This window comes from Camelus dromedarius, chromosome 7 (genome assembly GCF_036321535.1).
Source record: "Camelus dromedarius isolate mCamDro1 chromosome 7, mCamDro1.pat, whole genome shotgun sequence".
Classification (NCBI taxonomy): Eukaryota; Metazoa; Chordata; class Mammalia; order Artiodactyla; family Camelidae; genus Camelus; species Camelus dromedarius.
The window spans coordinates 10,532,400-10,558,645 of NC_087442.1; the positions used below are offsets into that span (position 1 = coordinate 10,532,400).

The window sequence follows — 26,246 nt, forward strand, 5'->3', positions numbered from 1 at the left end:
TGAGTAGAAGACAAGAGTAAGTTTAGGGGTGATGATAATGTGGAGGTGGCCAATTTCAACATCTGTCCGTCAGAACCAGTTAGTTCCTTTCCCCATCAGAACTTCTAGCTGTTGAGAACGTATCTCCTGGACATTGAGACTGACCCAGCGCACAGGCCACTGTGTCTGGGGCCCCAGGCCAGCCATCCGGGAGCAGGGTCAGGAGAGAGGCTGATGGCGATTTCCCACTAAGATTTCCCGGCTTCTCACAGGTAGTACACAGAGCTGGCGTCAGGTGCAATGAGTAACGTCAGCGTCGTCCAGGAATTTGTGCTTCTGGGGTTTTCTCATCGGCATGAGTTCCAGATCCTCCTGTTTGCTTTCATCCTGTTGATATACGTGCTGACAGTTCTAGGGAACCTGGCCATTATCACCCTCACATGTCTAGACTCCCGCCTCCACTCACCCATGTACTTCTTCCTCTGCAACTCCTCCCTCATGGAGATGCTGGTCACTTCCACGGTGGTTCCTAGGATGCTGGCAGACCTGCTGTCCTCTCACAAGACCATGACCCTGGCTGAGTGCCTGACCCAGTCCTTTTTTTACTTCTCCCTGGGCTCCATCAACTTCCTGATCCTCACAGTCATGGCCTTCGATCGCTACGTGGCCATCTGCCGCCCTCTGCACTACGCAACCATCATGAGCGGCCCCGTCTGTGTGAAGCTGGTGCTGGTCTGCTGGGTGGTTGGCTTCCTTTCCATCATCTCCCCAACCCTGCAGAAAACCCAGCTCTGGTTCTGTGGCCCTAATGTCATTGACCACTACTTTTGTGACTCTGCCCCGCTTCTCAAGCTTTCCTGCTCTGACACCCACCACATCGAGCGCATGGACTTCTTCCTGTCCTTGCTCTCCGTGCTGGCCACCATGCTGCTCATCGTGGTGTCCTACGTCCTCATCGTGGCCGCAGTGCTGCACATCCCCTCCTCCTCTGGGCGCCAGAAGGCCTTCTCCACCTGCGCCTCCCACCTCACGGTGGTGGTTCTGGGCTACGGCAGCACCGTCTTCATCTACGTGAGGCCAGGCAAGGGCCACTCCACACAGCTCAACAAGGTGGTGGCCCTGATGACTGCAGTGGTGACCCCATTCCTCAACCCCTTCATCCTCACCTTCCGGAATGAGAAGGTCAAGGAAGTCATTGAGGGTATGTCTACAAGGATCCTCCTCAGAGACCCAGCAGCCCGTGGAGCACCTGCCAAGTGACAAGGAATGAGGACCTCCCACTGCAGGTGGCACCCAGGGGCCCAGGCTGGGGCTTCCCAATCTCCTTTTTGGTCCCTCCTGCTCCCTCACCCCTACTCAAGTCTCTGCTCACTCTCTGCAGACGGTTAAGGAGCTCACATTGTCTGAATGTCTCAAAGGCAAGAGTCTGTGAGCCTACGACCATTAAGGAATGAATGGTTTCTAGGGAGCTGGGGGGTGAAAACAGGGTCAAAATGTCAATTGAAAGAATCCAAACAAAGCTCTTAGTACAGAATCTGCTACGTAGTAAGAACTCAGTGACTGTACCAATTATAATGAAAATATGCTATTAAACTCTCTCTTCTCTAGTCCCACCCTATGGTTTTGTTCACATCCCTTTATGTTTCTTTGCGTGCAGCCTTGTTTTGGGGTGTGGTCCCCTCTCAGGAACTGGCTTCAGGGTCTAGGATGCGGTTTGAAAGTGGGAGGTTCTCTGAGAGACCAGAGAGGCCTGGCACCCCCACAACAGAGAAATCTACGTGCCGCCCACTGGGACTCCCTTCTGGGCCGTCCCTGGAGGAGGAACACGACTCACACCCAGGCTGCCCGCGTCTCTCTTCTGGCCCCCAAAGCTCTTGCCTCTAAACAGGAATGATTCTCTGGGGGCCGCTTTCTCCTTCCCCTTACCCAGAGAGGTCGGGAGGGCCCTGTGCCTAGAAAGAAGGGCGTGACTTTTATTCTTTTCGGGGGGGGGGTGGTGGTAATTAAGTTTATTTATTTATTTATTCATTTTTAATTTTAGTTTTTTTAATGGAGGCATTGAACCCAGGACCTTGTGCTTGCTGAGCACACACTCTACCACTGAAATGTACCCTCACTCCCCACCTTTTTGTTTTCAGTCCTTCCTTTGTGCTCAGGAAAGAGGGGAAAGCTGGATCCCTGCTCTCAGACTTGCCGCCTGCCCCTTCTCCCAAGCCAGCCCTTCTCTTCTCCCACAGAACCTTGGATCCGTGGTCCCGAGGGAGAGCCCTCTGAGACTGAATTTCCTGGAAGCAGCCTGGCCAGGACATTACCATTGGCTGCATGATAAGGCAAAAGTGGCAGAAGCCAGATGAGGAGGAAATGGAGCTGGATGAGTGTCGTGGGTCCTGGGCTGGAAGGTCAGATGAGGGAAGGCATTGGTCGGAAATATGGGGACGGTTTAGGAAGTCATGGGAAGCTGGTGCGAGGAGGAATAGCTCTCGCGTCTGACTTCTCACACCAGATTGAATCTGGAATGGGCTGGCATTAGCAAAACGGGACAAAGAGTATATGAAATAAAATTTGTATCTTATGGCAAGGCAGGAAAAATTTAAACATAAAAATTCTTCTCCGCCCTTTGACCTCCTCTCCCTGCACTGTGCACTGTGTATCTGCATTATACATCAATCAAACCTCCCCGTCCGCAGGAACACCTGCTCGGCCATAGTGACATTCCCCCAGCACCAACTAGACAACTCCTTAAAAGAGAATACTCCTTCTTGACCTTGTAAGGGGTCACAATGACGCTTAAATCTGGATTGTGTAAACTGTCCAATAATAACGTTATTCACTGTACAGCTGTCGGTCTCAAAAAGCTTGTATGACTGCGCCTTGACTTCTAATGGATGGAACAGTTCTTGGAGCTTTCTGAGATGCTCTTCCTGAGGGTTATAATCCTCAAATTTGGCTCAAATAAAATTTTCCATTTCTTTCTTAGATCAATTGATTAATTTTGCAAGACAAGTAGATGCAAATTTCCTCTTGCTTCTGCAGCTACCTCCATTCACAGAATGATACCTAGACGGGCCCTGGTCCTCATTTGCAGTGTGCTCAGTGTGGACACCCCACTAACCCCAGGCTGTGAAGAAGGGGTGGTGGGAGGCACAGGCATCCCAGAGTGCATGGCATAGAGGTAAGAGTCTCTTGTTATTACCAGGAAGCTTGATCTCCAGTTAACTTCTTTCTTTAAAAATAACTACCACAAAGCATGCTTCCATTTATGGGCCTCTCCAAAAAAGTGGGCAGATACTTTTGATTTTGCAGTACAGGCCAGCTGGGAAAACATTTTTTTCAATCCTGAGAACTTTCTTTCCTCTACCTCTCAAGGGACTAATTACTTACCCTCCTTGCAAACTTTGTGAAAAACTGAAGAACTAAATGGGAGGCAATTACCTCCTTCTGATATGCAGACACTTTCCTTCAGCTTCTTCCTTCTAAAATAATCAGCACACAAATCCACTCAGATTGTCCTGAGAGACTCCCTCCTGCTCCTCTCATCTCTGCATGATTCCTCCTAAAATTTAAAAAATAACCAGCAGCCTACAGCAGTCTACTGCCTGTTTGTCACAGTGTTCCCGAAGGAGTGGGATCTCTGACTGACCAGTTTGGGGAAAAAATAACATGCTTTGTTCCTCCACAGTAATCCCCCCACCCATCATAGCATCACACAGGCGTGACATTCTTAATAAGCTTGAGTGCAGTCCCTTACTACTCAAGGTGTGATCTCTGGAACCACATTGGCATCTCCTGGGGTTTTTGGAAATGCAGAATCTAGGGCCCCACCCCAGACCTGCTGAATACAAATCTGCATTTTAACAGGACCCCTGGATGATTTACATGCACAGGAACATTAGAGAAATGCTGATCTTGACAATCTGCTGGTGGAATTTCCAATCAGGAAAGTCTTTGTCCTAATCTCAGCAATGGGAAGGCCGGCACTGGGAAAAGGAGTTTGAGGGTGTATTTGCTATTATTGAACCATCTTTTCTTTTTTTTTTTAACTAAAGTATAGTCAGTTACAATGTGTCAATTTCTGGTGTACAGCACAATGTCTCAGTCATGCATATACATACATATATTTGTTTTATATTCTTTTTCATTAAAGGTTATTACAAGATATTAAATATGGTTCCCTGTGCTATACAGAAGAAATTTATTTTTTTAAATCTATTTTTATATATAGTGGTTAACATTTGCAAATCTCAAAACTCCCATATTTATCACTCCCCACCCTCTTTCCTCCGGTAACCATAATATTGTTTACTATGTCTGCGAGTCTGTTTCTGTTTTGTACATGAATTCATTAATGTCTTTTTTTTAATTAATTAAATTTTTATTGAGGTGTAGTCCATTTACAATGTTGTGTCAATTTCTAGTGTACAGCACAATTCTTTAGTCATACATGAATATACATACATTCTTTTTTTTTTTTTTAGATTCCACATATAAGTGATATCATATGATTATTTTTCTTTCTCTTTCTTGAAGCCGTCCTTTCTTAATGACTTTTGTCCCAGGAATTAAACACAGTCATTATTAAAAATTAAATAACAGACACAATCAAATAGATTATGTTAAAAAACAAAGGTAATCAAAACTCGAAACTCCTAATTACTTTACTGCATTTTACTTTGGTCTAGCCCACTGCAGTTGTCTGTGTCACTTGTATCAGAAATGGTAGAAATACTGTATAACGGTGAACATCTCTTTCCATCTCCAAGCTTGATGATGTCATGTTGGTAGCTTGAAACTGGACATGATGGGATTGAAACTGACCCCATGGAAATTGATGAATACTGGAAGTCAGCAAAGTGGTTGAACATTTACCAGCAGACCCCGGGTCACTATCACTATTCTTCAGGAGTGGTTGCAAGTATTGCTGGTAACTAGGTTCTTGTCTCATCACAGAAAGAATTCAGAGGCAAGACATGGAGGTTGAGAAAGTAAAGTGGGGATTTATTAAAGGATAGACAGTACTCTCTCAAGGGGAGAGCTAGCAGGCTCAGGTGAGCAGCTGCCCTGAGTTTCTTTGGCAAGTTGGTTACATAGGGTGCAAAAATGAATGGGAAGAATAGTCATTGGGGAGGAAGGAGTTTGGGGTCCTGTTCCCTGATTTTCATCCCAGCTCCACTTTCCCAAAGGGAGGAGGGATTTTTGTCCTTATTGAGTCTGGATTGGAAGTGTCATGACATCAGTGTATGATGGGTACTTCTAATTTGCAAGGCTAATTTTATTGTAATGAGGACATAATGGGCAAAAGGTTACATTCAGATACTGGAGAGTCCTGCCTTTTCCCACATTTCTTTGTTGGTCTCCAGGGCGCTTGTCACCCCAAAATGTGTGATCGCTTATCAGCCCAGAGGTACCTGCTTTTCTCTGTCTGTTGTTTGAGGACCCCTGTTGTTTGCATGATGTATGGTTTCCTGCATTTGGCCCATGCCCCTCCTTTTTGCCCAATTCCTGTCATTTGGCCTGAGTCCCCCTTTCTCTGCTCACATCTAGCTATCTGCGTGCTCTAACACAAGGATCCTATTTACATCAAGAAATTTAAACCTTAAAGAATTGGCGAACTAGATTGATGTGAATACGGTGCTCCATGGGCAACATTGAAATGTTCCAGCTTGGCCTTAGAAAGTTTTAACAGCTCACCAAACTCCCAAAGCCCCATGTGTACAGGGCCTTCGTGCTACTACTGGTCAGTCTAGAACCCAGGCCCAACTTTTCTTTGAGAATGGTTTGATTTCTTTATCTTCCTTCGTCAAAACTTTCATACCCTTAATTTCTTGCTCCCTAGTCGTCTCAGCTGGAAGGAATAAATCTAAATTTTTATTTCCCGCTGGGACTTACATGTGTCGCAATGGGTTCTAATGCTAGCTCCTCGGAACCTTGCGTTTCTAATGGTTGCATAATAGGACACAGTATCTCTGGGGCTGGAATGTCGGACAAATGAAGGCTGGGTGGAGGAGCTGGGGGAGGCATTTTAGAGTCCTGAAATCCCACCACTGATTCTACCTATATTGAAAGTAGCTCTTGGTGTTATAATCTCATCCTACCTTCTGGCAATTACGTTCCAGTGTGAGCTACTTCTGTGGAGGGGGAGGGCTGTTGCCTTCAGTCAGATGACCTTCTAGCAAGTGACTTTATGTAGACTAACAATCAGATCAATTGTTTCTGTTTCCTGGGAAAAATGGTGTAGCAAAGGAACTCTGACTCCACCATGCAATTAACGTTGCGAATAGACTGAGTAAAACTAATTCTTGCATATGTAAATGTTATTTGCTGTCTTTCAAATGTTTGTGGATACTATTGTGATAAATAAAATACAAATTTTTAAAAGTGACACTGAATCTATAGTTACTTTCTGACAGTACGTGTTCCTTTCAAGCGAGGAATTTAAACATTCAATTACTGTTATGAAGGAGTTGCTAGAATTATGGCCATTACAAGTCTATAAATTTGATGGGAACTTGATGGATACACATTCAGGAAGGGGCTAGAGGAGTCTACAGTGGGTGGCTTCAGATCCTGGAGATTCCAACTGTTAATTAATCCAACTCTGATCTGGACAGAAGGGGAACTTCCGAGGATGGAGAGGTGGAAAAGGAGTTTGAATAACCAGATATGAGATTTGCAAATACTAACTACTATATATAAAATAGATAAACAACAAGTTGTAACTGTATACTGCAGGGAACTATATTCAATATCTTGTAGTAACCTATAATGAAAAAGAATATGAAAACAAATATATATATATATATGTATATGTAGGACTGAAACATCACGCTGCACACCAGAAATTGACACAAAATTGTAAACTGACTATACGTCAATAAAAAAGAAAGCCAAAAGAAAAAGAAGAACCAGATTCTGTTGTTAGTTCTATCATTGCTCTGACCGTCTCATTTTCCCTCTCAACCATTTATCCACGAGTGGGGCAGATAACACTGCTTGGCTGCAGCTGAATAATCGGTATTTCCCTTTGGGCTCTATTTATAGGGCTTTGCTATAAGTAGGAAAACCTCTTATAAAAATGTGCCAGAATTAATTGTACTTCTTCCTCCCTCTCATAGACGGAGGACTCTTTGAGGTTAGAACCCTCATCTCTTTGGTCTCTGACAGCCGGTGCTGAGCAGTGTGCACAGCGCGCGGGGAGGGATCAGTGACTCTTCTCTTCATTGAATGACTATGAGGGTAAAACCCAGTGGAAAACCTACATAAAAGTAGTTGGTAAAGTGCGAGCAAAAATATATATGGTAACCCATTATCAGTAGATATTTTTTAATTTGTTCATCATCCTTTGACTTATGCTACAAATATTTACTCTCCAGGGTGGTGAGAAGAGGATAATTAGAGAAAATAAATCGATTGTTTCAACAGCAGTAATACTTGTAATTGCAGAGGAACACAACACCAGAGTATTGCTCTGATATATATATAATTGGAGGAGACCTGAGATTTTTGACCAAAAACTGAAACCAGGAACCTAAAGAGACCCTCGGATTTGGGTGATGGGCATCTTAGCAAGACAGAAACTTAACTTTTCAGAAAGTCAGAGAAAGGGGCACCTTGACTGGGAAGGGGTTAGCCTCGGGTGGCACTGGGAGTGCATCCTGAGAGCCCACGGACCACTCAGTGAGCTGCTCTAAAAGCTGGACAATTTGTATCCACCAAATGAGCTCACGGTTCCCGGCCTCGCTTACTCCCGCACAGCAGACTTGAGAAGCTTGGCATTTGTGGAAATTAGTCATTTCTGTTGTCTTCAAGTAAGCGGGGCTAGGAGTGCTCTCTTGATGAGTGAACTCGTCGACGTTCACTGGGAAATGTAGTTTGGTAAATTAAAGTGTATTTACAGAAATAATTTGGCAGAATATTTTAAGTTGGGGCCATTTTAGAAAATCCTGGATAGGTGAAAGCTAAGTGATTTGATTCTGAGAGGAAAGTACCTGAAGTGTTTTAAAAATTTCACACACTGGCTGTGGGAGGGAAGCTCAGCGGAGCTGGTGTTCCATTCCAGAAGGAACGTGAGACCTAATAGGCTTTCTGGAATTTTACAGAAATTGTGTGTGTGTGTGTGTGTGTGTGCACACGTGTGTGTGTATACTGGCTAGACAGAGGAATTTACTAGATTCACCACAATCTCCTGCCTTCAGGCAGATAGGTGTTTCTAATCATACAGTGGAGAAGTTTATTTTTCTAAAAATAAAAAGATAAAACAGTAAAAATAAAAGAAATTTAAAAAAAAGAAGTTTACTTTCTAAAAATCTCTGAATATATCCTCCCTAGAACCCACATCATTCCTGAAAGATTTGTTCTTATTTCTGATACTGATGAAGATTTCTCTTGTTTTATTTAAATTTACTTTCTCTGTACAAGGGTAGCTGATGAATTGCGTTCTCACCACGTACATCTTACGTTTAATGTGTTACTAAGGTGTCACCTTATCAGGGGGCTGTCCCCTGGCCCACAGTCTGGTCTCGATGCTCCTCTTATCTGCGCCCATAACACCTTCCGTGAACCCATCACTGCTCTCCACCTGCTGCGTTGTAAGCAGCTCTTCAACATCCTTCCCCTTCACGGAGCCAAGAGTGGTGAGGACTGTCGATGTCTTGTTCACCTTTTACCCTGCATCTGACACAGTTTTAGTGCCTGACACACGTTGTCTACTCAGCATTGGTGGAATGAATGAATAAAAAGATGAATGATTATATCATGGACCCTGTACACATTGAAAGACAATTACTTCAGTAAGTAGTATTTCTTAGTTTAATTTCATGTAGACGAACCACTCATGGTGCACACAGCAGTGGGGCACACGCACACACACACTGGGCGCTAGATAACAACTCTTTATCAGAGAAAACATCCAGGCTGCTCTTCTTGAAGGGGAAGCCCATGCACTTCCCTTTATGAAAAGCCACACCCCTGGCTCCCAGGCTCTGGGCTACTTTCTGAGTTCTTGTCGCTGCCAGTGGGTGAGGGGAGCAGTTCCACATGGCCTGTGAGAGCGTTGAGGGAGACAGGGGGCCACCGAGGACTCACTGTGGTTACCACTCGTAGGCACAGAAGGAAAAACTGAAAGAAACTCGACAGTGGCTGTCCCACCCAGCCCGGTACCCCGCTTCCTCACAGAACTACTTGGCTGAGCCTGGCAGGTCCCTCAGGCTCGTCACAGTGCCCTGTGGGGACGTTTCAGCTTCTGCATCTGTTCTCGTAACACTGCCTTGACGGTCTCGTTGCGGAGGGTGAGGATAAAGGGATTGAGGAAGGGGGTGAGGATGGATGTTACCAAGGCAACCGTCTTGTTGACTTCCACAGAGTGTGCTTTGCCAGGCCTGACACACAGGAAGATGGTGCTACTGTAGCCGATGAAGACCAGGGCGAGGTGAGACCCACACGTGGAGAAAGCCTTCTGGCGTCCGCTGGCAGAGGGAATCTGCAGCACGGTGCTCGCGATGTAGCCATAGGAGACCAGGGTCACCAGGAAGGAGCTGAGGACAAAGGCCAAGGCCATCACAAAGTCCCAGAATTCCAGCAGGCTGGTGTCGGAGCAGGACAGCTGCAGCAGAGGGGCGTTGTCACAGAAGAAGTGGTCAATGATGTTGCCATGGCAGTAATTGAGATGAGCTCTGGAGAGGACAGTGGGTACCATGGCCAGGAAAGGAGCTGCCCAGGCAGCCCCCGCCAGCCGGGCACACACAGCCCTGCTCATCAAAGTGCCGTAGCGCAGTGGGTGGCAGATAGCCACAAAGCGGTCAAGGGCCATGTCGGACAGGACGAGGAAGGAGGTGGAGCCCAGGGAGAAGTAGAAGTAGAACTGGACCATGCAGCCGGTGAAGGAGATGACCTTGTGGGGAGCCAGCAGGTCGGACAGCATCCTGGGTACGGCAGTCATGGTCACCAAGATCTCCAGCAGGGAAAAATTGCCCAGGAAGAAGTACATGGGAGTGTGGAGGTGGCTGTCAGCAATGACCATGACTATGATGACAGTGTTTCCCATGAAGGCGAGAAGATAGAGCACCAGGAAGGGCCCGTAGAGCAGAACCTGCAGCTCCCCGAAGGAGGAGAAGCCCAAGAGGACAAACTCGGAGGGGTGGCTCAGATTTGCCATGACCCAGGGGCTGGGACCCTGCGTGGGAAGGAAGCAAGAGACAGAGATGGAGAGACAGAAATAGAGACAGAGACAGAGAGAACCATTGACCGTGAAACAAGGATAGAGACAGAAAAAGAGAACACAGAGAGAGAAAGGCGAGCAGGTGATGAGTGATAAACAAGAGAGAGAGAGAGAGATGAGAATCATAGAGAAACAGAGTTAAGGAGTCATAGAAGAAAAACATGGAAAGCCATTGATAGAGAGAGGAAAACCCAGCAGATTAGGAAAGACAACACAGCAGCAGACATTTAGGGAGAGGACAAGAAGGAAGCAAATCAATATACGTGATCAGAAGTGGAAGGAGCCAGGCTGTATGTAGATATACTCTGGCCTCTCTGGCCCCATAAAAGCTGCATCTGAGGCTGTGTCCTGGCCACCAGCAGTGGCATTTTGATTCAGAGAAGAGGGGTTTCAACTATACTTCACTTAAAAAATTAAAGAAGAGAGGCTCTCCCTCCAGCAGCGTTGTACCCATCCCACTGGCAAGCCTTAACAGTAGGGCTAAAATCTACACTCAGGACTGATCAGTTCCTGTGTCTGTGCTGCGTGAGAGCCTGACCCATGTCCAAACCCAACCCACTCACCTTAGCCTCTAAGCACCACGTCGTCTTCTTGAGCTGCTCGCGCCTGGAGATTCCTGCTTTGGGTCTACTCTGTGACACGAGTGACATGGATCTGTGGTCCACTGCCCTGGGTCAGTGTGCTGCAGCTGGCAGGGGTGGACAGGGGCTTGTGCACAGCTGGAATGGGATGGCTGTGCTGGGTGAGAGGCTCGGCAAGCTACAGCATCTTCAAACCCTATGCTAATGTCCTAATTAAAGGCTTACCCTGTGTCATCACAGAGCCCAGGGCAGCCACACTGATGTGGGGCTGGAATGTGGGGAAGAATCTTCCTTGAGACCAGAGTGGAAAGGTGCTGTTTCTGCGCCTTCTTCCCCAAGGATAAGAGTTCTTGGTTCTCTTGCTCGCCCTTGGTTGCTTGATACGGTTTAGAGCTGAGCTTATCCCGGATGGGAACCAAGACTCCAGCAGAGTGCTCTCTGTGGGAATGACGGGAAAGCAGGGCGCCCTATGGGAATTATGAGGCACTGGTGTTACTTGGCACAATAATGAGAAGTTTTCTGTTCTGAGGAAGTAGGATTTAAGAAAATGAGCTGAAGAAAGAAAGGGAAAGAGACTAGATTATGTCTAAGAAGACAATGGCTTGGGGATCTGTCCGTTTCCCGGAATAAAAATAACATGATGGAAAAAGCACAGAGGAAAGAGTCCCCATCTGGACTAAAATCATGGCAGCCTGGGTGCATGGCCAGACTTAGATGCAGAGTTGGTGTTTGGAGATCCAGATCCAGGATTTTGAGACTGGGGAGACAGGGAATGTAGACCCTGGACCACAGCACTCTCTTGTCTGGATTCTCCAAAATGTCGTCTGTAGGAGTTGGGAAATTGAAAGTAAGCTTAAGAGGAGGTATCTTTCCCTCAGAAGCAGGGCCCCTGAAGGACACATCCTGGGCACTGGCCAGACTGAAGGGCTTGGCCCTGACTCCTGTGAGAAGATACACAGCCCGGGGCTGAAGGTGAAGGCAGTCTGGTAGAAGGTCAGGCTCCCAGGTCAACTCTGAGTCACAGTCCTTCATCTCAGAGAAGTTCAGATTTTCCATACGCCCCTATCCCAGGCAGAAATAATGACAAGGAGATATCAAACAAAAGCTTTCCAACAAATACAGTGTGAAATTGGTCCTGAGTCAAAGAACCACAAGGCCTGAAAGGGGTTGGCCAGACAATCTTTCCATAGGGTCTGAATCTGGGACTGAGTTTTTAGGACAGAGCCATTCATAGTAAAAAAAAAAAGACTTTAGATCACTTTGGACAGAAATGGGGGATAATGGGAGAAGGGAGCACATTGCCAGTAGGGAGTGCAGGTGGGCAGACAGGATGGCTGGTCAAAGCTGAGGTGGGGGGCGGCTGGGGGAGGTACAGCTCAGTGCTAGAGCGCATGCTTAGTATAAGATCCTGCGTTCAATCCCCAGTACCTCCATTAAAAAAAAAAAAAAAAAAGCGGAGGCGGGACATCTTGAGTCCTTATATTTATACCACTTCTACCTCATTCAATGCAATACCCTGTAACCCATCTTAGTTCATAAGTACAGTGAGCAACTCTTAGGGTGTTCACTTCGGATCCTCCTGTGTGTGGTACCCAGAGTCTGACACTGACATATGAGACCCTTAGGAATGGACAAGTGACCCTAGCGCTGCTGGGTGCAAGATCCACACAGCTAAAATGTGTCAAAACTTTATGTTGAATTCCTGATTAAATACTTACTGTTTCTCTCCATGTATCCCAGGGCAGCAGTATGTGTAATTGATGCAGGGCTGGAAGGAGAGAATGGGTCTAACAGGGGAAACCAGGTGAGGATGGTTCTCTTGCTGTCCCTTGTTCATGAGGATGAGGGTACTTGGTCTGTCTATCCACCCTGTTCTAACTTCAGGAGACCTACTGGGTTTCAGAACTGAGCTGGGCTAGGTGGAAAACTGTAGGGTCCAGCAAGGCACTCTTTGTAGGAATGACAAAGGACGGCAAGGAGCCCCCTGGGGGCTTGTATATACAGATGTTATGCTTAAACTGACACCCAGAGGCAGGGAGGAAAGGTCCAGCCTGTGTCTCCAGAAGCACAGAAATAAGGGGTGTGTGTGTGTATGTCTGTGTGTGTGTGTTGAGGGATTGAAGGTAGATCTGGGTTTGAAATCTGGCATTTATATAGTACTTGTTCATCAAGGATTCGCTGAATAAATACACCCCAGTTTTTTCATGTGTAAAATGGGGGTCATAGTGCCCCTCCACCAGGTTGTTTTCAGAACTAAATGAAACATTGTACGTAAAGCCCTAGTATAAATCTACCTGGAACACAGAAGAACGTGGAGATACCTGTCTTCCTTTTCACAAAGAAAAGTTTCTATTCCCTTAAGAGGTGTTTGCAGTAAGTTACAGAAAAAATTGATAGAACTTGGACAAAGAGACATATGTCTGGGGAAAAGTCTGGGAGTTCCTTGTCACACTCTGTCATCCATTGGGGTTACTTACATCCCCTTCTCCTCCTCTTCTGTTCTCTTTTGTTCCCCCATTCCCACACCCACACCACAGCCAGATTCTGCTAACCTCAGTTTCTCTGCTTACTCTAATTAGTCTTCTGATTCATTCCAATGTTATCTTTATCCTTCCCCTGACCTTGTTATTGGGAAGAAGGGAATAAAAGTTACCTTGGTTCTTGGCCACTGGAAAAATACGAATTTCTAACAGGAGGCAGAGAGTGTGACATACACAGAAGATTTCATTAGTGAAATAAAAAAGGTAGTAAAATATAGTACACCCCCAAGAACTGGGGGCCAGCCAAGCCAGGAGAGGAAAAATGGCGCCTTTGTTTTTCCTGTTTTTATATCCTGGCTTAGGGGCGGTTTCGTGATTGATTGATTTACAGCTCAGATTCTGGGAGTGCTCAGGCTGACTGACAGCTCCTTGTGCTCAGGCATGCCCGTCGCTTTTACGCGTGTTTTTACCCATGATGCACACACAGAAACCTACGGGAGGGGCTCAAACTGCAATGTTAATTACATTGTAATGAGCGCTGGGTCAGGTTAAGCCGGGTCTTTCTACTGTGCAGTCGCGGCGTTTGATTCTAGCCGGCTTCTTTGCTGGCCTTCATTTTAGAGAAAGTAAGGTTTTGGAGCCCCTCATCCTGAGCAAGCATGCTGTTATTTTCTGGGTTGCTCCCTCCTCCTTCCTCTCCCCCTGCCTGGCACTCGTGTCTATCTAACTGCCTAAGAACCGTACCTCATTTCTCTTCCCAATCAGTACCCCAATGGTGAGCTATATCTTTTGTTAAATATTCAGAATTTATTTAAAAAATATTTTCAACTTTATTGAGGTTAATTTTTATACAAGAAATGCAGCCATTTTAGGTTAAAGTCAAGGAGTATAAACAAATTGATACATGTCTCATCACTGACACAGCCAAATATTGAAAGCCATTCATACCCAAAAGGTTTCTTTGTGTCCCTTTCATCCACCCCAGCCTCAGGCAGCTTTCTGTGACTGTACAGTAGATTTTTCATTTGTTGAGTTTATTAGTGGAGTAATACGGTGTTGACTTTGTGTCTGGATTCTTTTGCTTAGTATAACTCTGTAGAGACTTAGCCATGATGCTGCTTCCATCCTTAGTTCATTCTTTTTCACTGCTGAGTGGTATTCCACTGTATAGATCTATCACCATTCATTTATCCATTCACCTAATGATTGCCATTGGATTGTTTGCAATTTACTGTGAATAAAACTATCATGAAAATATCTGGTGGGTATCTGTTTTCATTTATCTTGGAAAACTATCTAGTAATGGAATTGCAGGTTTGTGTGGTAAGTTATGTTTAGCTGTTGTTGTCTGTACCACTGTGCATTCCCACCAGCAATGTACGAGAGTTCCTATTGCTCTGCTTCACTACCAACATATAATGTGGACAAAATCAACTGAAGATACATGCTTGAGCCTGTGTCTGAATTTTCTATCATATTTTACTGGTCTACATGTCCAGTGATTTACATGATATTATATCAATAACATTCTGTCTTGATTATTGTAGCTTTATAGTAAATCTTGCTGTGTTCATTCTTTGTTTCAAAATTATTTTGGGTATTCTAGGTCCTTCACATTTGCATAGAAATCTTAGAGTCATCCTTTAAATGTTTTAAAAAAGAAAGAGTTTCCTGGGAATTTGATTAAAATTATATTGAGTCTATAGCCTAGTTTGTAAAGAATTGAGATTCTAACAAAATTGAGTGTTCTGATTTATGAATTGAAGTATTTCTTCACCTATTTAGGTCCTCTTTAGCCTCTCAGCAATATTTTGCAATTTTAAGTGTATAGGTTATACACATAGTTTGTGAAATATGTCTTAGTTTTTTATGTTTTTGGATGTCATTGTAAATTATATTTTATATATTTTATTTCCATTTCCAATATTCATTGCTAGCATAGAGCAATAAATACATTTTTGTGTATTGAGCTTTATCTTATGACCCTGATAATCACTTATTGGTTCTATAGCTTTTTTTGTGGACGTTTTAAGATTTTGTACACATAGAATTGTGTCCCTGTGAGTAAATAATTTTGTTTCTTTATTTCCTAATTGTATGCTTTTCATTTCATTTTCTTGCTGTATTGCATTAGCTAGAACTTCCAGTACAATGTTGAGTAGATGTGGTGAGAGCAGATATCTTTGTCTTGTTCCCAGCCTTAAGGGAAAACATTGTATCTCATCATTAGATTTCATACCATCACTATCACTTTTGTTAGATGTTATTTTCTTTTTAAAAAAATTTTCCTTATTTATTTGTTTTTCCCTTAATGGAAGTGCTGGGGATTAAACCCAGGACCTTGTGCACGCCAAGTGCGTGCAGTACCACTGAGGTATACTCCCCAGCCCTCCCCAAATTCAATGTGGGGAAGATTCCTTTTGTTCCTAGTTTGATGAGAGGTTTTAATCAATAATTGCTAATTTTTTTAAAGTATCTTTTCTGCCCCTGTTGAAGTGATTTTGTGGTTTTTCTCTTTACTTCTGTGAACATGGTGATTTATATTGATTAATCTCATAATACAAACCAATGTGGCATTTCAGAAATAAAATCACCACTCTGTTATTGCATATTATTCTCTTTACATATTGCTAAATTTGAGTTTCTAATATTTTTATGAAGGATTTTTGCATCTATGTTCATGAGGAATATTGGTTTATTTTCTTGTGATGTCTTTGGTACTTAGTTCTGGATTTATTAGATGAATGAGGCAATGTTCCCTTTTCCTGTTTGCTAGAAGATTTCGCAAAGGACTGGTGTTATTTCTTCTGTAAATATTTGGTAGAATCCACCAGTAAACCCATCTGAACCTGCAGTTGTCTGCGTGGAGATGTTTTTAAATATGAATTCATTTACTGAACATATTTAGGAATCAGTTATTCAACTTCTTTTGAGTTAGTTTTGGTAATTTTTAATCATAAAAAATATTTTCCATTTCATCAGGTTTCTCAATTGAATTTTCTCTTAAGATATCTTATTTTTGTTGCCTTCAATTTAAAATTAAAATAAAATTCCGATTATATCTTGGATTCATAGTGGATCAGGAAATCAATGGCTCTCTATCATAGTTGTGTGCAAATCAATTAAAAATCTATAGAGTATAAAACTCTACAAAAGTTTATTTTAAATATAGAGAGATATTTCCTTTCTCCCCACCCATCTTCTCTGGGAAATTCTGCAATCACTCCCTGCCAAAAGTGGGGTGACAGGTGTGACATGACTTGGCCAGTCACTGTGAAAAAGCGCAGTAGAGAAGCAGTGAGTGGACTGAGGAAAAGGGCTGTGGAGTGATTAGAGGGACTATGGAGACACCTGTTTCAGTGGGACAGCAGGAACAGACTTCGGAGCAACTGCTCCATCATTTGACAGGAGAAGCAATATGAGCAGCACGAGCAAGAGCATCCAGAAATGACAGCAGAGCTAAAGAAAACTTTCAGTGGGATCGACTGAGCATAGATAAATCATAGCAAACCCTGAAACATGTCCAGGGACCAGACAATGTTTTTCCCAGTGCTTGAGATGGAAGATTCTCTTTAGCTTCATATTACAGAAAATAGTTCCATAGCTTGCCTGAAAAGGAAAAAGGAGAAGGGAAAGGACTGAAAATTCAGGTCTGGTTGCATGCTAGTAATCCTCCTAAACACTGGATAAGGAGTAGTGTAGTGTGGCAGAAGAAGAAGGCTCTTTCTGTTCCAGCAAATGCATTCAAAACCTTCTCCAGCGCTGCGTGGCATTCTGACTAGTCACTTCCCTGCTCTTCAGTTTCCTCACTGGTAAAATAAAAATTACTAAAAACCAGTTAATATGTAAAACAAATGTTTAGTCTTCTTATTGCATTAACCTTTAACAAAGGAGTTTTAAAACTTCACTTCTTGTTTGTGCTATAGTCTAATTTTTCTTACACTTATAAATACTTCTGTTTGAGTATTTTTAGGGGAATAAATCTTCATTGTCTAGAAAAAAATCTGTAGAGTATAAATTGATGCCAGTAAAAAGAAACAGGTACATCTATCTTCTGAACTAGAAATTCCAATGCTCTGGATTTATTCCATATGTTTAAGTATGTATGGACTTATACATGTCTAAGAATATCTGTAGCATCATTTTCATAATAAAAATAGAAGCAACAACAAAAATTGATCAATAGGCAGTTGCCAAAATAAAAAGGACATTCATAAAATGGAATGCTATGCAAAAAAGGAATTGGGGCATTATGTTTTGATATGAGATAGTGTATTTTATATACTGTTAAGTGACAAAGTCATGATTGTAAAACAGATTTTCACAGCATTTTCTTTATTTTATTTTATTAAAAAATTTTTTATTGAAGTACAGTTGATTTACAATGTTGTATTAGTTTCTGGTGTACTGAATAGTGATTCAGTTCTATATATGTGTATGTGTATGTATATGTATATGTATATGTATATGTATATGTATATGTATATGTGTATGTGTATGTGTATGTGTATGTATATGTATATATTCTTTTTCATTAAAGGTTACCACAAGTCGTTGAATATAATTCCCTGTGCTTTACAGTAGGACATTGTTTATTGATTCTCACAGCATTTTCTTTAAAAGACTAGGAACCTGCTTAGGAAATTTTTCATCAGTTACATGGCAGTCTGGTTTGGCTCAGGCACTTTGAGGAACGCAAGGAAGGTTATTCTCAATTTATACCCTTTTGTACCAATTGACATTCTTGGATTAATGAAGATACTTAAAATGAAATCCAAAATCTAGGTAAATGCTTTGTATTCTGTCTCACTCCAGCACCAAACAGATTTCCAGTTCATGTCCTGTCAGTTGGCCCAGGCTGTAATACGAGTGCCTACCTTAGGCTGTCCGTATGCCCTTCCCGCACGGAAGCGCCCTGCGGGTAATCTGGGACCAGCCACAGAGGTCAGGGGCGGCAGGAATCTTGCTTGAAAGCAGACAGGTGCCCAGGTATGAGAAGGTGGACTCTGAGACCATAGCAGAGAATGGATTTGATTTAGGGTTGGGACCTCTCCACGGGGTTCTGGGGAGTCGACAGGGTTAGGACCAGAAGTGGCTGTAAAGTGAGTGAAGGGGAAATCAGACTTTGTGGGGGATTTCTGGTGAGTTAAGGCTTTGACAGAGGCCAGCATGCAGGCTTTTTTCTTTTTTTTGGATACTGGTGTGTGTTTTAGAGGTCAGTTGTGGAGTTTGCTGTTAGCGGAGAGGGAGCTGATTTTGGCTCCATTATCTAAGGGAGTCCTGGGAAGAGCTCAGCACCAAGAGCAGGAGGAGTGACCTGCTTAGAGGGGGAGACATCTTCTGGAACCTAGACTTGGGGCCTTTGAGACGACAGCCTTGGTATTGAGAAGCCTCTGGTGAGATTTCGGGTTTCCCATTAAACAAAAATTTTAAAAGTTCTGAAACTTAATTAATCAGAAGTGGGAATAACTAAAAGTTTGTTCTGCTCCCCGCAGACTGATCGCTGAGGGATGCCCCGGTCCTGGGCTAATTAAGAAGAGGCACCTCAGTGACTAGGTCCCCTTAGGAAGGAGGGAAGTGGGAAGGAGAGAGAGATCCTTAGCTCCCCACAGCACTGTTGTTTCCGGACTTCCCCCTGAGTTCCTGAAGGCAGTTTCCTTCCTCACCATGAGAGGAGGCGGCAGCAAGGTGCTGTGACCCCTGTGCGTGGCTCAGCGGTGCCCAGACAGGAGCAGCCTTGGCCGAGCCCTGGAGGGCACGGGACGTGGTGGAGCAGCCCTTCCGCAGAGGTGCGCGTCTTCTCAGGGGTCCCGTCTTCAAAGGAAGGAGTAGGAGAGGATGAGGATGGGGAGTTGCGGGCTCAGCTGCCTTCTAGAAGGACACCTACAGCCTGGAGAGCGGGCTGGGGGGCAGCAGAGAGAGTGGGCTCATCCCCAAAGCCCCCTGCACACAGAGAGCAGATGCAGCTCCTCTCTGCCCCAGGGCTCGGGCCAGGCCCAGCTCCCCGCGTCAGTCAGGAGCCTCCTCTCTCCCGTGTGTTCATCTAGGGGTGGTGATGCAGGAATTGTGGAAAAGCAGAGCACTGAGCACTTCCAACCGTTCTGTCCTTGAAGCCAGATTGCCCTGAAGTAAAAGATGCACAGAGACATTGAGGCGGTTGCCTCAGGAAGGGAAGAAGGAAGGGAAAATAGTAATGCGAGGCAGGAAGGAAACCAGGCAGATTAGGATGGAGGGCGTATGGCCCACTAGCCTTGGCCAGGGCCTAGTACTACTTAATCACATATTATATATTCACACACCCTTCATCTACTAAAGGAATTTTACCGCTACTTATTTGTCTCAAGCATAATTTATTGATATTTATATGTAATATACATGTATGTATATAGAAGATATGTCTTTGCTTTCATGGAGTTCATATTCCAATATCACACATGAAAAATGAATAAGTAAAATTAAATCTCCTGTCCCTTTTCCTTGGAGTATTTTTCTATGGCATGATTAACGAACCAACATCTTAAATATTTTACTCACCTGTTTTTGTGTGGAATAAACTCCATCCTCTCCTTGAATACAAGCTCCACGGTGCAGGGACCTTTGTTTTTTTCTATTCACTGCTGCATTTGTTCCATGTTACATTAAGGACATGACATAGAAAATTAAACATTAACATAATGCCAGGTAACAGTAAGTGCTATGAGGAAAACTAAAATCCAGGAATGAACCTGTCTTTCCTGTTTCAGGGACGGTGATTGGAAAGAGTCCTCAGAGGAGATGACATTAGCTTATGGGTTGGGTGAGGCGAGCAGCAGATATCCAGGCATCCTGGGCAGCTGAGAGCCTTGGATCTAAACGTGTCAATGCCAGATCCCATCCTTCCTTCCTGCCAAGATTTGGATAGCAGCTGCGCTGGGTTAGAGATGAGTGAGTCTATCTGGAAAAACACCCCAAGCTCCAGAGGCCCTGTTTGGAGCCCTCGTTGCTCTGTAATATGTGGATTTTAAAATCTGGGAAAAGCAGGGTTATTGCCCTTAGACCCCCGGCCTCTTTTCTACTGACCCCAAGGTGGATTTATGTAGAACCAATAAGAATGAGGGGTGAGGTTCGAAGTTCCATCCTTTGGGCATCATCTGAAATGCCATTAAGTCCTCTGTTACACTTAGCCTAAGAGGAGAGGGCAACCCCAGGACCTGAGGGCCTGACTCAGCATTGAATGTGGCCTGTTTCAGAAGCCTTAACCTTTGTCCCCTGTGAGAAAGCATGTTACTGGGGAAAAGACAAGGGAGGTTTTCTTCTCACAAGTAAAGACAAAGGTATCTTTACCCCTTCCGGGCAGCTAGCCTGGAGCTGGATGTGAGGTGACAACTTCTGAGTCTGGCTTTGTGCAGAGCATGGTAATAGGGGTCCCCCTGGCTCATGAGGTGAGAAATAGCTCTTCATCCTCATCTGTCCTCCTTCTCTCTTGAGAGCAGGACCAGGTGAGGCAGTGTTTCTTCTCTTCTGATCTCTAGGTTTCACAAGGAGCACAAACAAGGACCGAATGATGAGCAGTCACTCAAGTGCCACTGAATTCTGCCTTTTAGGCTTCCCTGGGTCCCAAGAACTCCATCAAATTCTTTTTGCTGTATTCTTCTTCTTCTACTTAGCGACATTGATGGGAAACACGGTCATCATCGTGATTGTCTGCGTTGATAAACGTCTGTGGTCCCCCATGTATTTCTTCCTTGGCCACCTCTCTGCCTTGGAGAGTACGACAACTTCCATTATCGTCCCCGTGATGCTCTGGGGGTTGCTGCTCCCTGGGATGCAGACAATATCTCTGACTGCCTGTGTCACCCAGCTCTTCCTGTACCTCGCTGTGGGGACCACAGAGTTTGCATTAATGGGCGTGATGGCCGTGGACCGTTACGTGGCCGTGTGTAGCCCTTTGAGGTACAACGTCATCATGAACAGCCGCACCTGCATCTCGGTGGTGACTGTGTCATGGGTGTTTGGCTTCCTCTCTGAAATCTGGCCAGTCTATGCCACGTTTCAGTTTACCTTCTGCAAATCAAACCTGTTAGATCATTTTTTCTGTGACCGAGGACAGTTGCTCAAACTCTCGTGTGATGACACTCTTTTCACAGAGTTTGTTCTCTTTTTAATGGCTATTTTCATTATCATTGGTTCTCTGGCCCCAGCAATTGTCTCCTACACCTACGTCATCTCCACCATCCTCAAGATCCCCACGGCCTCTGGCCGCAGGAAAGCCTTTTCGACTTGTGCCTCCCACTTCACCTTTGTGGTGATCGGCTATGGCAGCTGCTTGTTCCTCTTCGTGAAGCCCAAGCAAACCCAGGCAGCTGAGTACAACAAGATAGTCTCCCTGCTGATTTGCGTGTTGACCCCTTTTCTGAACCCTTTCGTCTTCACTCTCCGGAATGACAAAGTCAAAGAGGCCCTTGGAGATGGAGTGAGACGCTGTTGTCAGCTCCTCAAGGATTAACCCTTCTCCCAGCCAGTCTTAGGTGGGAGAGTTCACATTCTGTATTACGCAGAAACCTTGAAAACACTCATTTCTCTCCTCTTTACCATTATCATCTTTAGAAGAATCAAATAGTGGTGAACAACTTCTGATCAAGCCATGGACATAGAGAAGGCAAGGTAAAAATAAAACCCACTCTCCACTCACTAGAATCTTGCAGCCTTAGTTTCTGTTTGCTTCCACTGTTGAACTCAAAGAACCATATTCTTGTGATGTGGGCATGACTGTTTGGCAGTGTAATTATAGAAATTTCATTTTGTTCAAGGAAGGGCTTTGGAGGTAGGAGTTTACTGAAATGATAAGACTCAGCACATCTTGCCAGCCCTGAATAGGGCAACTAAGCTGACAAGCAGGGGTTTATGGGGTTACTTAGGGTTCCAAAGAGAACCGTGAGAGGACGCCTTCCTGTTGGCGATGAGATGCGAGACCGCCATGTCTCCTGAGTATGTGTGCTGAACAGGAGCACCGGATGAGCTGGTGAGCGAGCCTGCAACCCAGCTCCTGCTCTGCCAGCCAGCCAGCGGGGGTCCTGGTAGGACTCTCCTGGCCGAGAAAGGGTTGAAGGCTGAACCATAAATACCCTCGCCCCCCCCCCCCCCGGTTCATTTCATGAGGTCTGTTCTCACTAGAGGAATACCTCTGTTTTAATTCACTCACCCACAGAGGGTACCTTTTTCTAATTTGTAGTAAGGCTATGTGTGTCTTAGGTTTTCCTGGGCTGCTGAAAACTTAGGACAATGAAGAGAGCCTCCCGGTCCTCATGTCCAGTTTCTTTGGTTCTTCTATTTGTCATCTCCATGCCGCTTGCTCCCTGCCTTGCTTGTCCCCTGTTCACCCACCAACTTCCCTGCTTCTTCCTCTCCCTTTGTCCTCCAGTTCTCTTTTCCTCCTTCTTCCCGTTCCTCCCGTTTCGTCAGGAGTGAGGCTCAGGAGTGAGGCTGTGACCTGCCACTGCTGACGCACTCCCATCCCTCCCCTCCTCCTCCTCCAAAATTCCCATTCTCCTCCCTCACCTCAGTGATGTCACGTTCCAAACCACCTCTCTGAATGCTCCAGTCATTTTGCTTACTTGGTCAGATAAATACAGGTGGAGTCTAGGTTATGAGAGGAGGAGAGCTCCAGGTGAAGAGACCAATGATTGGAACTTTACACATCTTTTGTACCAGATTTTCTGTTTGGTCTTTGACTGAGAATAAAGGAATGTACGTTAGTCTATCTGCATTAGTCTGCTTTGGCTGCCATAATAAAGCACTGTATCCTGGGTGACCTACACAACTGAAACTGACTTCACACAGTTTAGAGGCCTGAAATCCAAGATCCAGGTTCAGATCAATTCAGTTTCTGTTGAGGGTTCTCTTTGTGGTTTGTAGGTGGCCACCTCCTCTGTGTGGCCGCACATCACCTTTCCTTGTAGGTTGGATGTGGGGAAAGAGAGTGAGCTCTATTGTCTCCTTAATAAGAACATTAATCTTATCCAGTCAGAATCTCACCCTTGTGACCTCAGTTGACCTTAATGACTTCCTTGGAGGCCTGTCTCCCAGCACAGCAGCACTGAGGGTTAGGTCTTCAGCATATGACTTTTGGGAGACACAAACATTCAGTCTGTAACACCATCACTCTGCTCCTGCAATGCAAACTTATTGTCATCCAAAATGTCTACTTTATATTCACACTGGGAGCTGGGAGGCAGATATGTCTGTCCACTGGGGGTTCAGGTTTGCCAAGCTGCAGGTGTCTCCTGTATAGAAATAAACTGAAGTGCCTTATTGTGGGAAAACAAGTCAATGTGATTTTTTTTTTTTTTAAACTTTTTTTTTTTATTGAGTAATAGTCATTTTACAATGTTGTGTCAAATTCCAGTGTAGAGCACAATTTTTCAGTTATATATGAACATACATATATTCATTGTCACATTTTTTTTCTCTGTGAGCTACCACAAGATCTTGTATATATTTCCCTCTGCTATACAGTATAATCTTGTTTATCTATTCTACATTTTAAAATCCCAGTCTGTCCCTTCCCACCCCCCACCCCCTTGGCAACTACAAGTTTGTATTCTATGTCTATGAATCTGCTTCTATTTTCTATTTAGGTTTTTTTTTTGTTTTTTTTTTTTTTGTTTTTTTAGATTCCACATATGAGTGATCTCATATGGTGTTTTTCTTTCTCTTTCTGGCTTACTTCACTTAGAGTGACATTCTCCAGGAACATCAATGTTGCTGCAAATGGTGTTACATTGTCGGTTTTTATGGCTGAGTAGTATTCCATTGTATAAATATACTACATCTTCTTTATCCAGTCATCTGTTGATGGATATTTAGGCTGTTTCCATGTCTTGGCTATTGTAAATAGTGCTGCTATGAACATTGGGGTGCAGGTGTCATTTTGAAGTAGAGTTCCTTCTGGATTTATGCCCAGGAGTGGGATTCCTGGGTCAATATGATATTTTCTTGAGAGCAAGAAAACAAGAAGTTTCCTTGTGGGGGCCTGAGGTGCAGCACGAAACTAAGGTGTTTCCTAAGGGCAAACAATGCTGGTCTCGGAACACTGAGCCCTGCATGAGCAGAACACTGCTCCGGCACGTACACAATGCCGTTTGCCTAAGGGAGTCACTGAAGTTTCTGTGACGTTAATCGGCCCCCTCACAAGGGGACCAGATGGAGTCATAAAGATGATTAATACTGCTTCGCTATTCTTAGAGCATTGGGGGTTTTGTAGACTGCTATTACTGCACTGAAATACTCAGAGTTCTTTTCTGCAGCACTATGATAATGAATACGATGCGAACCAGCCATTCAGGGCTCTTGATCCTTGAGATCTTGAGTCCCCTGGTCCCATCTTTGATTCTCTGTCTGTCTTTGTGTTTCTTAAGTTCTGCGGCACCCGTCCATAAGCAGGAACCTTTGCTGCGCTGGACGCAACACCTTATGCCCACCCCCCCCCCCCCACTGTATACACACTATGAAACCTTAGTGGTTTTTCATTCCACTTAATTTTTTCTCTCTACTCCTCACAGCTGAATACAGACATAATGAATATAGGTGTCTAAAAATAAATACTAATTCTAGACTTTTATTTAACTCCTTATTCACATGTGATTACCGTACTGCACAATAATTCTTATGTATACTTTGAGGTATGTCAGATTGAATATGTTGCAATTTTTACTTCATAGAAACATTGACCTCTGTTCATATATTCTTTGTGTTAGTGGTACGGTCATAAGTAAAGATAAAAACAAAACTAGAAAGAATACCATTTCCAACCAGGCAAGTTTTTAATATTCTTTCTTATTGAAAATTTGTTTGGTGCAAGTAAAATGCTTACCTATATAGATATCTGTTACATATCTCGAATAAGACACTTACATTTTCTGTTTTATTTCCTATAGATATTCCTCTATATCCAGACTTAATGATGCATAACTATTGGTTTGTATGACATAAATTAAAATATTTAATTTTCTACTTTATACTAACATTTCTTCTTAGGAGTTAAGAAATAAGAAGGGAGTAGTATGTAATTAAAACTTCTATGTCTTCTGAATTGCCACCACAAATATTAATTTTTGGTGCCTGATTTAAATATCTCCAGTGTTTAACTTTATATTTGATAATAATTCTCAAAACTAAAGAGAACTACAATTTGACTCAGGTTTGTCTGACTCCAGAGTTTACTCTTAACCTCTTAATTTTGTTCTGTCATTTTTTTTTCCAGTAAAGACACTGAATATAATTTTTATATCATTTGATTGATTTTATATATTGAATACCTACTGCATGTAATAAACTTAGTTAAATGCTTTGGAAACATATAGATGCATACTAAGTATCTTATAATTTCTCTGTATTTTTGTTCACTCCTGGGAATATCCTGTGAGTTAAGTAATGTAATATCCATTTAACAGATGAGAAAACAGAGGCTCAAAGAGGTTGAGTAACTTGCCAAATTTTACTCAGCCATCAACCATATTACATCTGTCATATTGGAAGAAAGTAAACTCTGGGAATACTAAGTGTTGACGTGAATGCTGGAGAATAGACTTTTATTCAATTCTGATTGGAATGTAAAATACGGTCTGAGTAACTAGAGAGTAGCAAAATTAGTGAACATGAAGTATATATACACTATGACCTATTTTCAAGTTGATTCTTTCTTCAGCCGTGTTGAGTTTACTGGTGAGACCATGAAAGGGATATACATGCAATGTTTTCTTAATTTATAATATTTTCATTCGATTATCTCTTCTAGTTTTTAGTCTCTCTGCTGAAATTCCTCTCTTATTCATGCATGTTGTCTACTTTTTCCATTACATCACTTAATATATTAATTATAGTTTGTATTTTGCATTAGGTGAATATTTTCTAGTATAATATTTTAAATTCTTTATTTTTTCACTTTTTAAGTTATATTTTTTAGTGGATGCTCTAGGGCTTACCATTTAGATCTTAACTTAGAATTGACTTTAG

General features: G+C 43.5%; 3 protein-coding genes across 3 annotated transcripts; 2 read left to right on the forward strand and 1 right to left on the reverse strand.

The window, feature by feature from the left end:
- Positions 1-279: 279 nt before the first annotated feature.
- Positions 280-1,239, forward strand: LOC105105480 (olfactory receptor 6V1). The gene has a single exon (XM_010999268.3). The coding sequence runs from the start codon at positions 280-282 to the stop codon at positions 1,237-1,239; it is 960 nt and encodes a 319-aa protein (XP_010997570.3).
- Positions 1,240-8,850: 7,611 nt separating this feature from the next.
- On the reverse strand, positions 8,851-10,339 carry LOC105105477 (olfactory receptor 6V1). Its single transcript, XM_010999266.3, has one exon. It carries the CDS (start codon positions 10,316-10,318, stop codon positions 9,188-9,190), a length of 1,131 nt encoding a protein of 376 aa, XP_010997568.3. The 5' UTR covers positions 10,319-10,339; the 3' UTR covers positions 8,851-9,187.
- A 10,438-nt stretch (positions 10,340-20,777) lies between these two features.
- LOC105105476 (olfactory receptor 9A4) lies at positions 20,778-22,189 on the forward strand. The gene has a single exon (XM_010999264.3). The coding sequence runs from the start codon at positions 20,794-20,796 to the stop codon at positions 21,736-21,738; it is 945 nt and encodes a 314-aa protein (XP_010997566.2). The 5' UTR covers positions 20,778-20,793; the 3' UTR covers positions 21,739-22,189.
- The last annotated feature ends 4,057 nt before the right edge of the window (positions 22,190-26,246 follow it).

Excerpts from the sequence above, each read along its gene's own strand:
- LOC105105476 (XM_010999264.3), top strand. The coding sequence starts at position 20,794 with ATGATGAGCAGTCACTCAAGTGCCACTGAATTCTGCCTTTTAGGCTTC.
- LOC105105480 (XM_010999268.3), top strand. The coding sequence starts at position 280 with ATGAGTAACGTCAGCGTCGTCCAGGAATTTGTGCTTCTGGGGTTTTCT.
- LOC105105477 (XM_010999266.3), bottom strand. The coding sequence starts at position 10,318 with ATGATTCTCATCTCTCTCTCTCTCTCTTGTTTATCACTCATCACCTGC.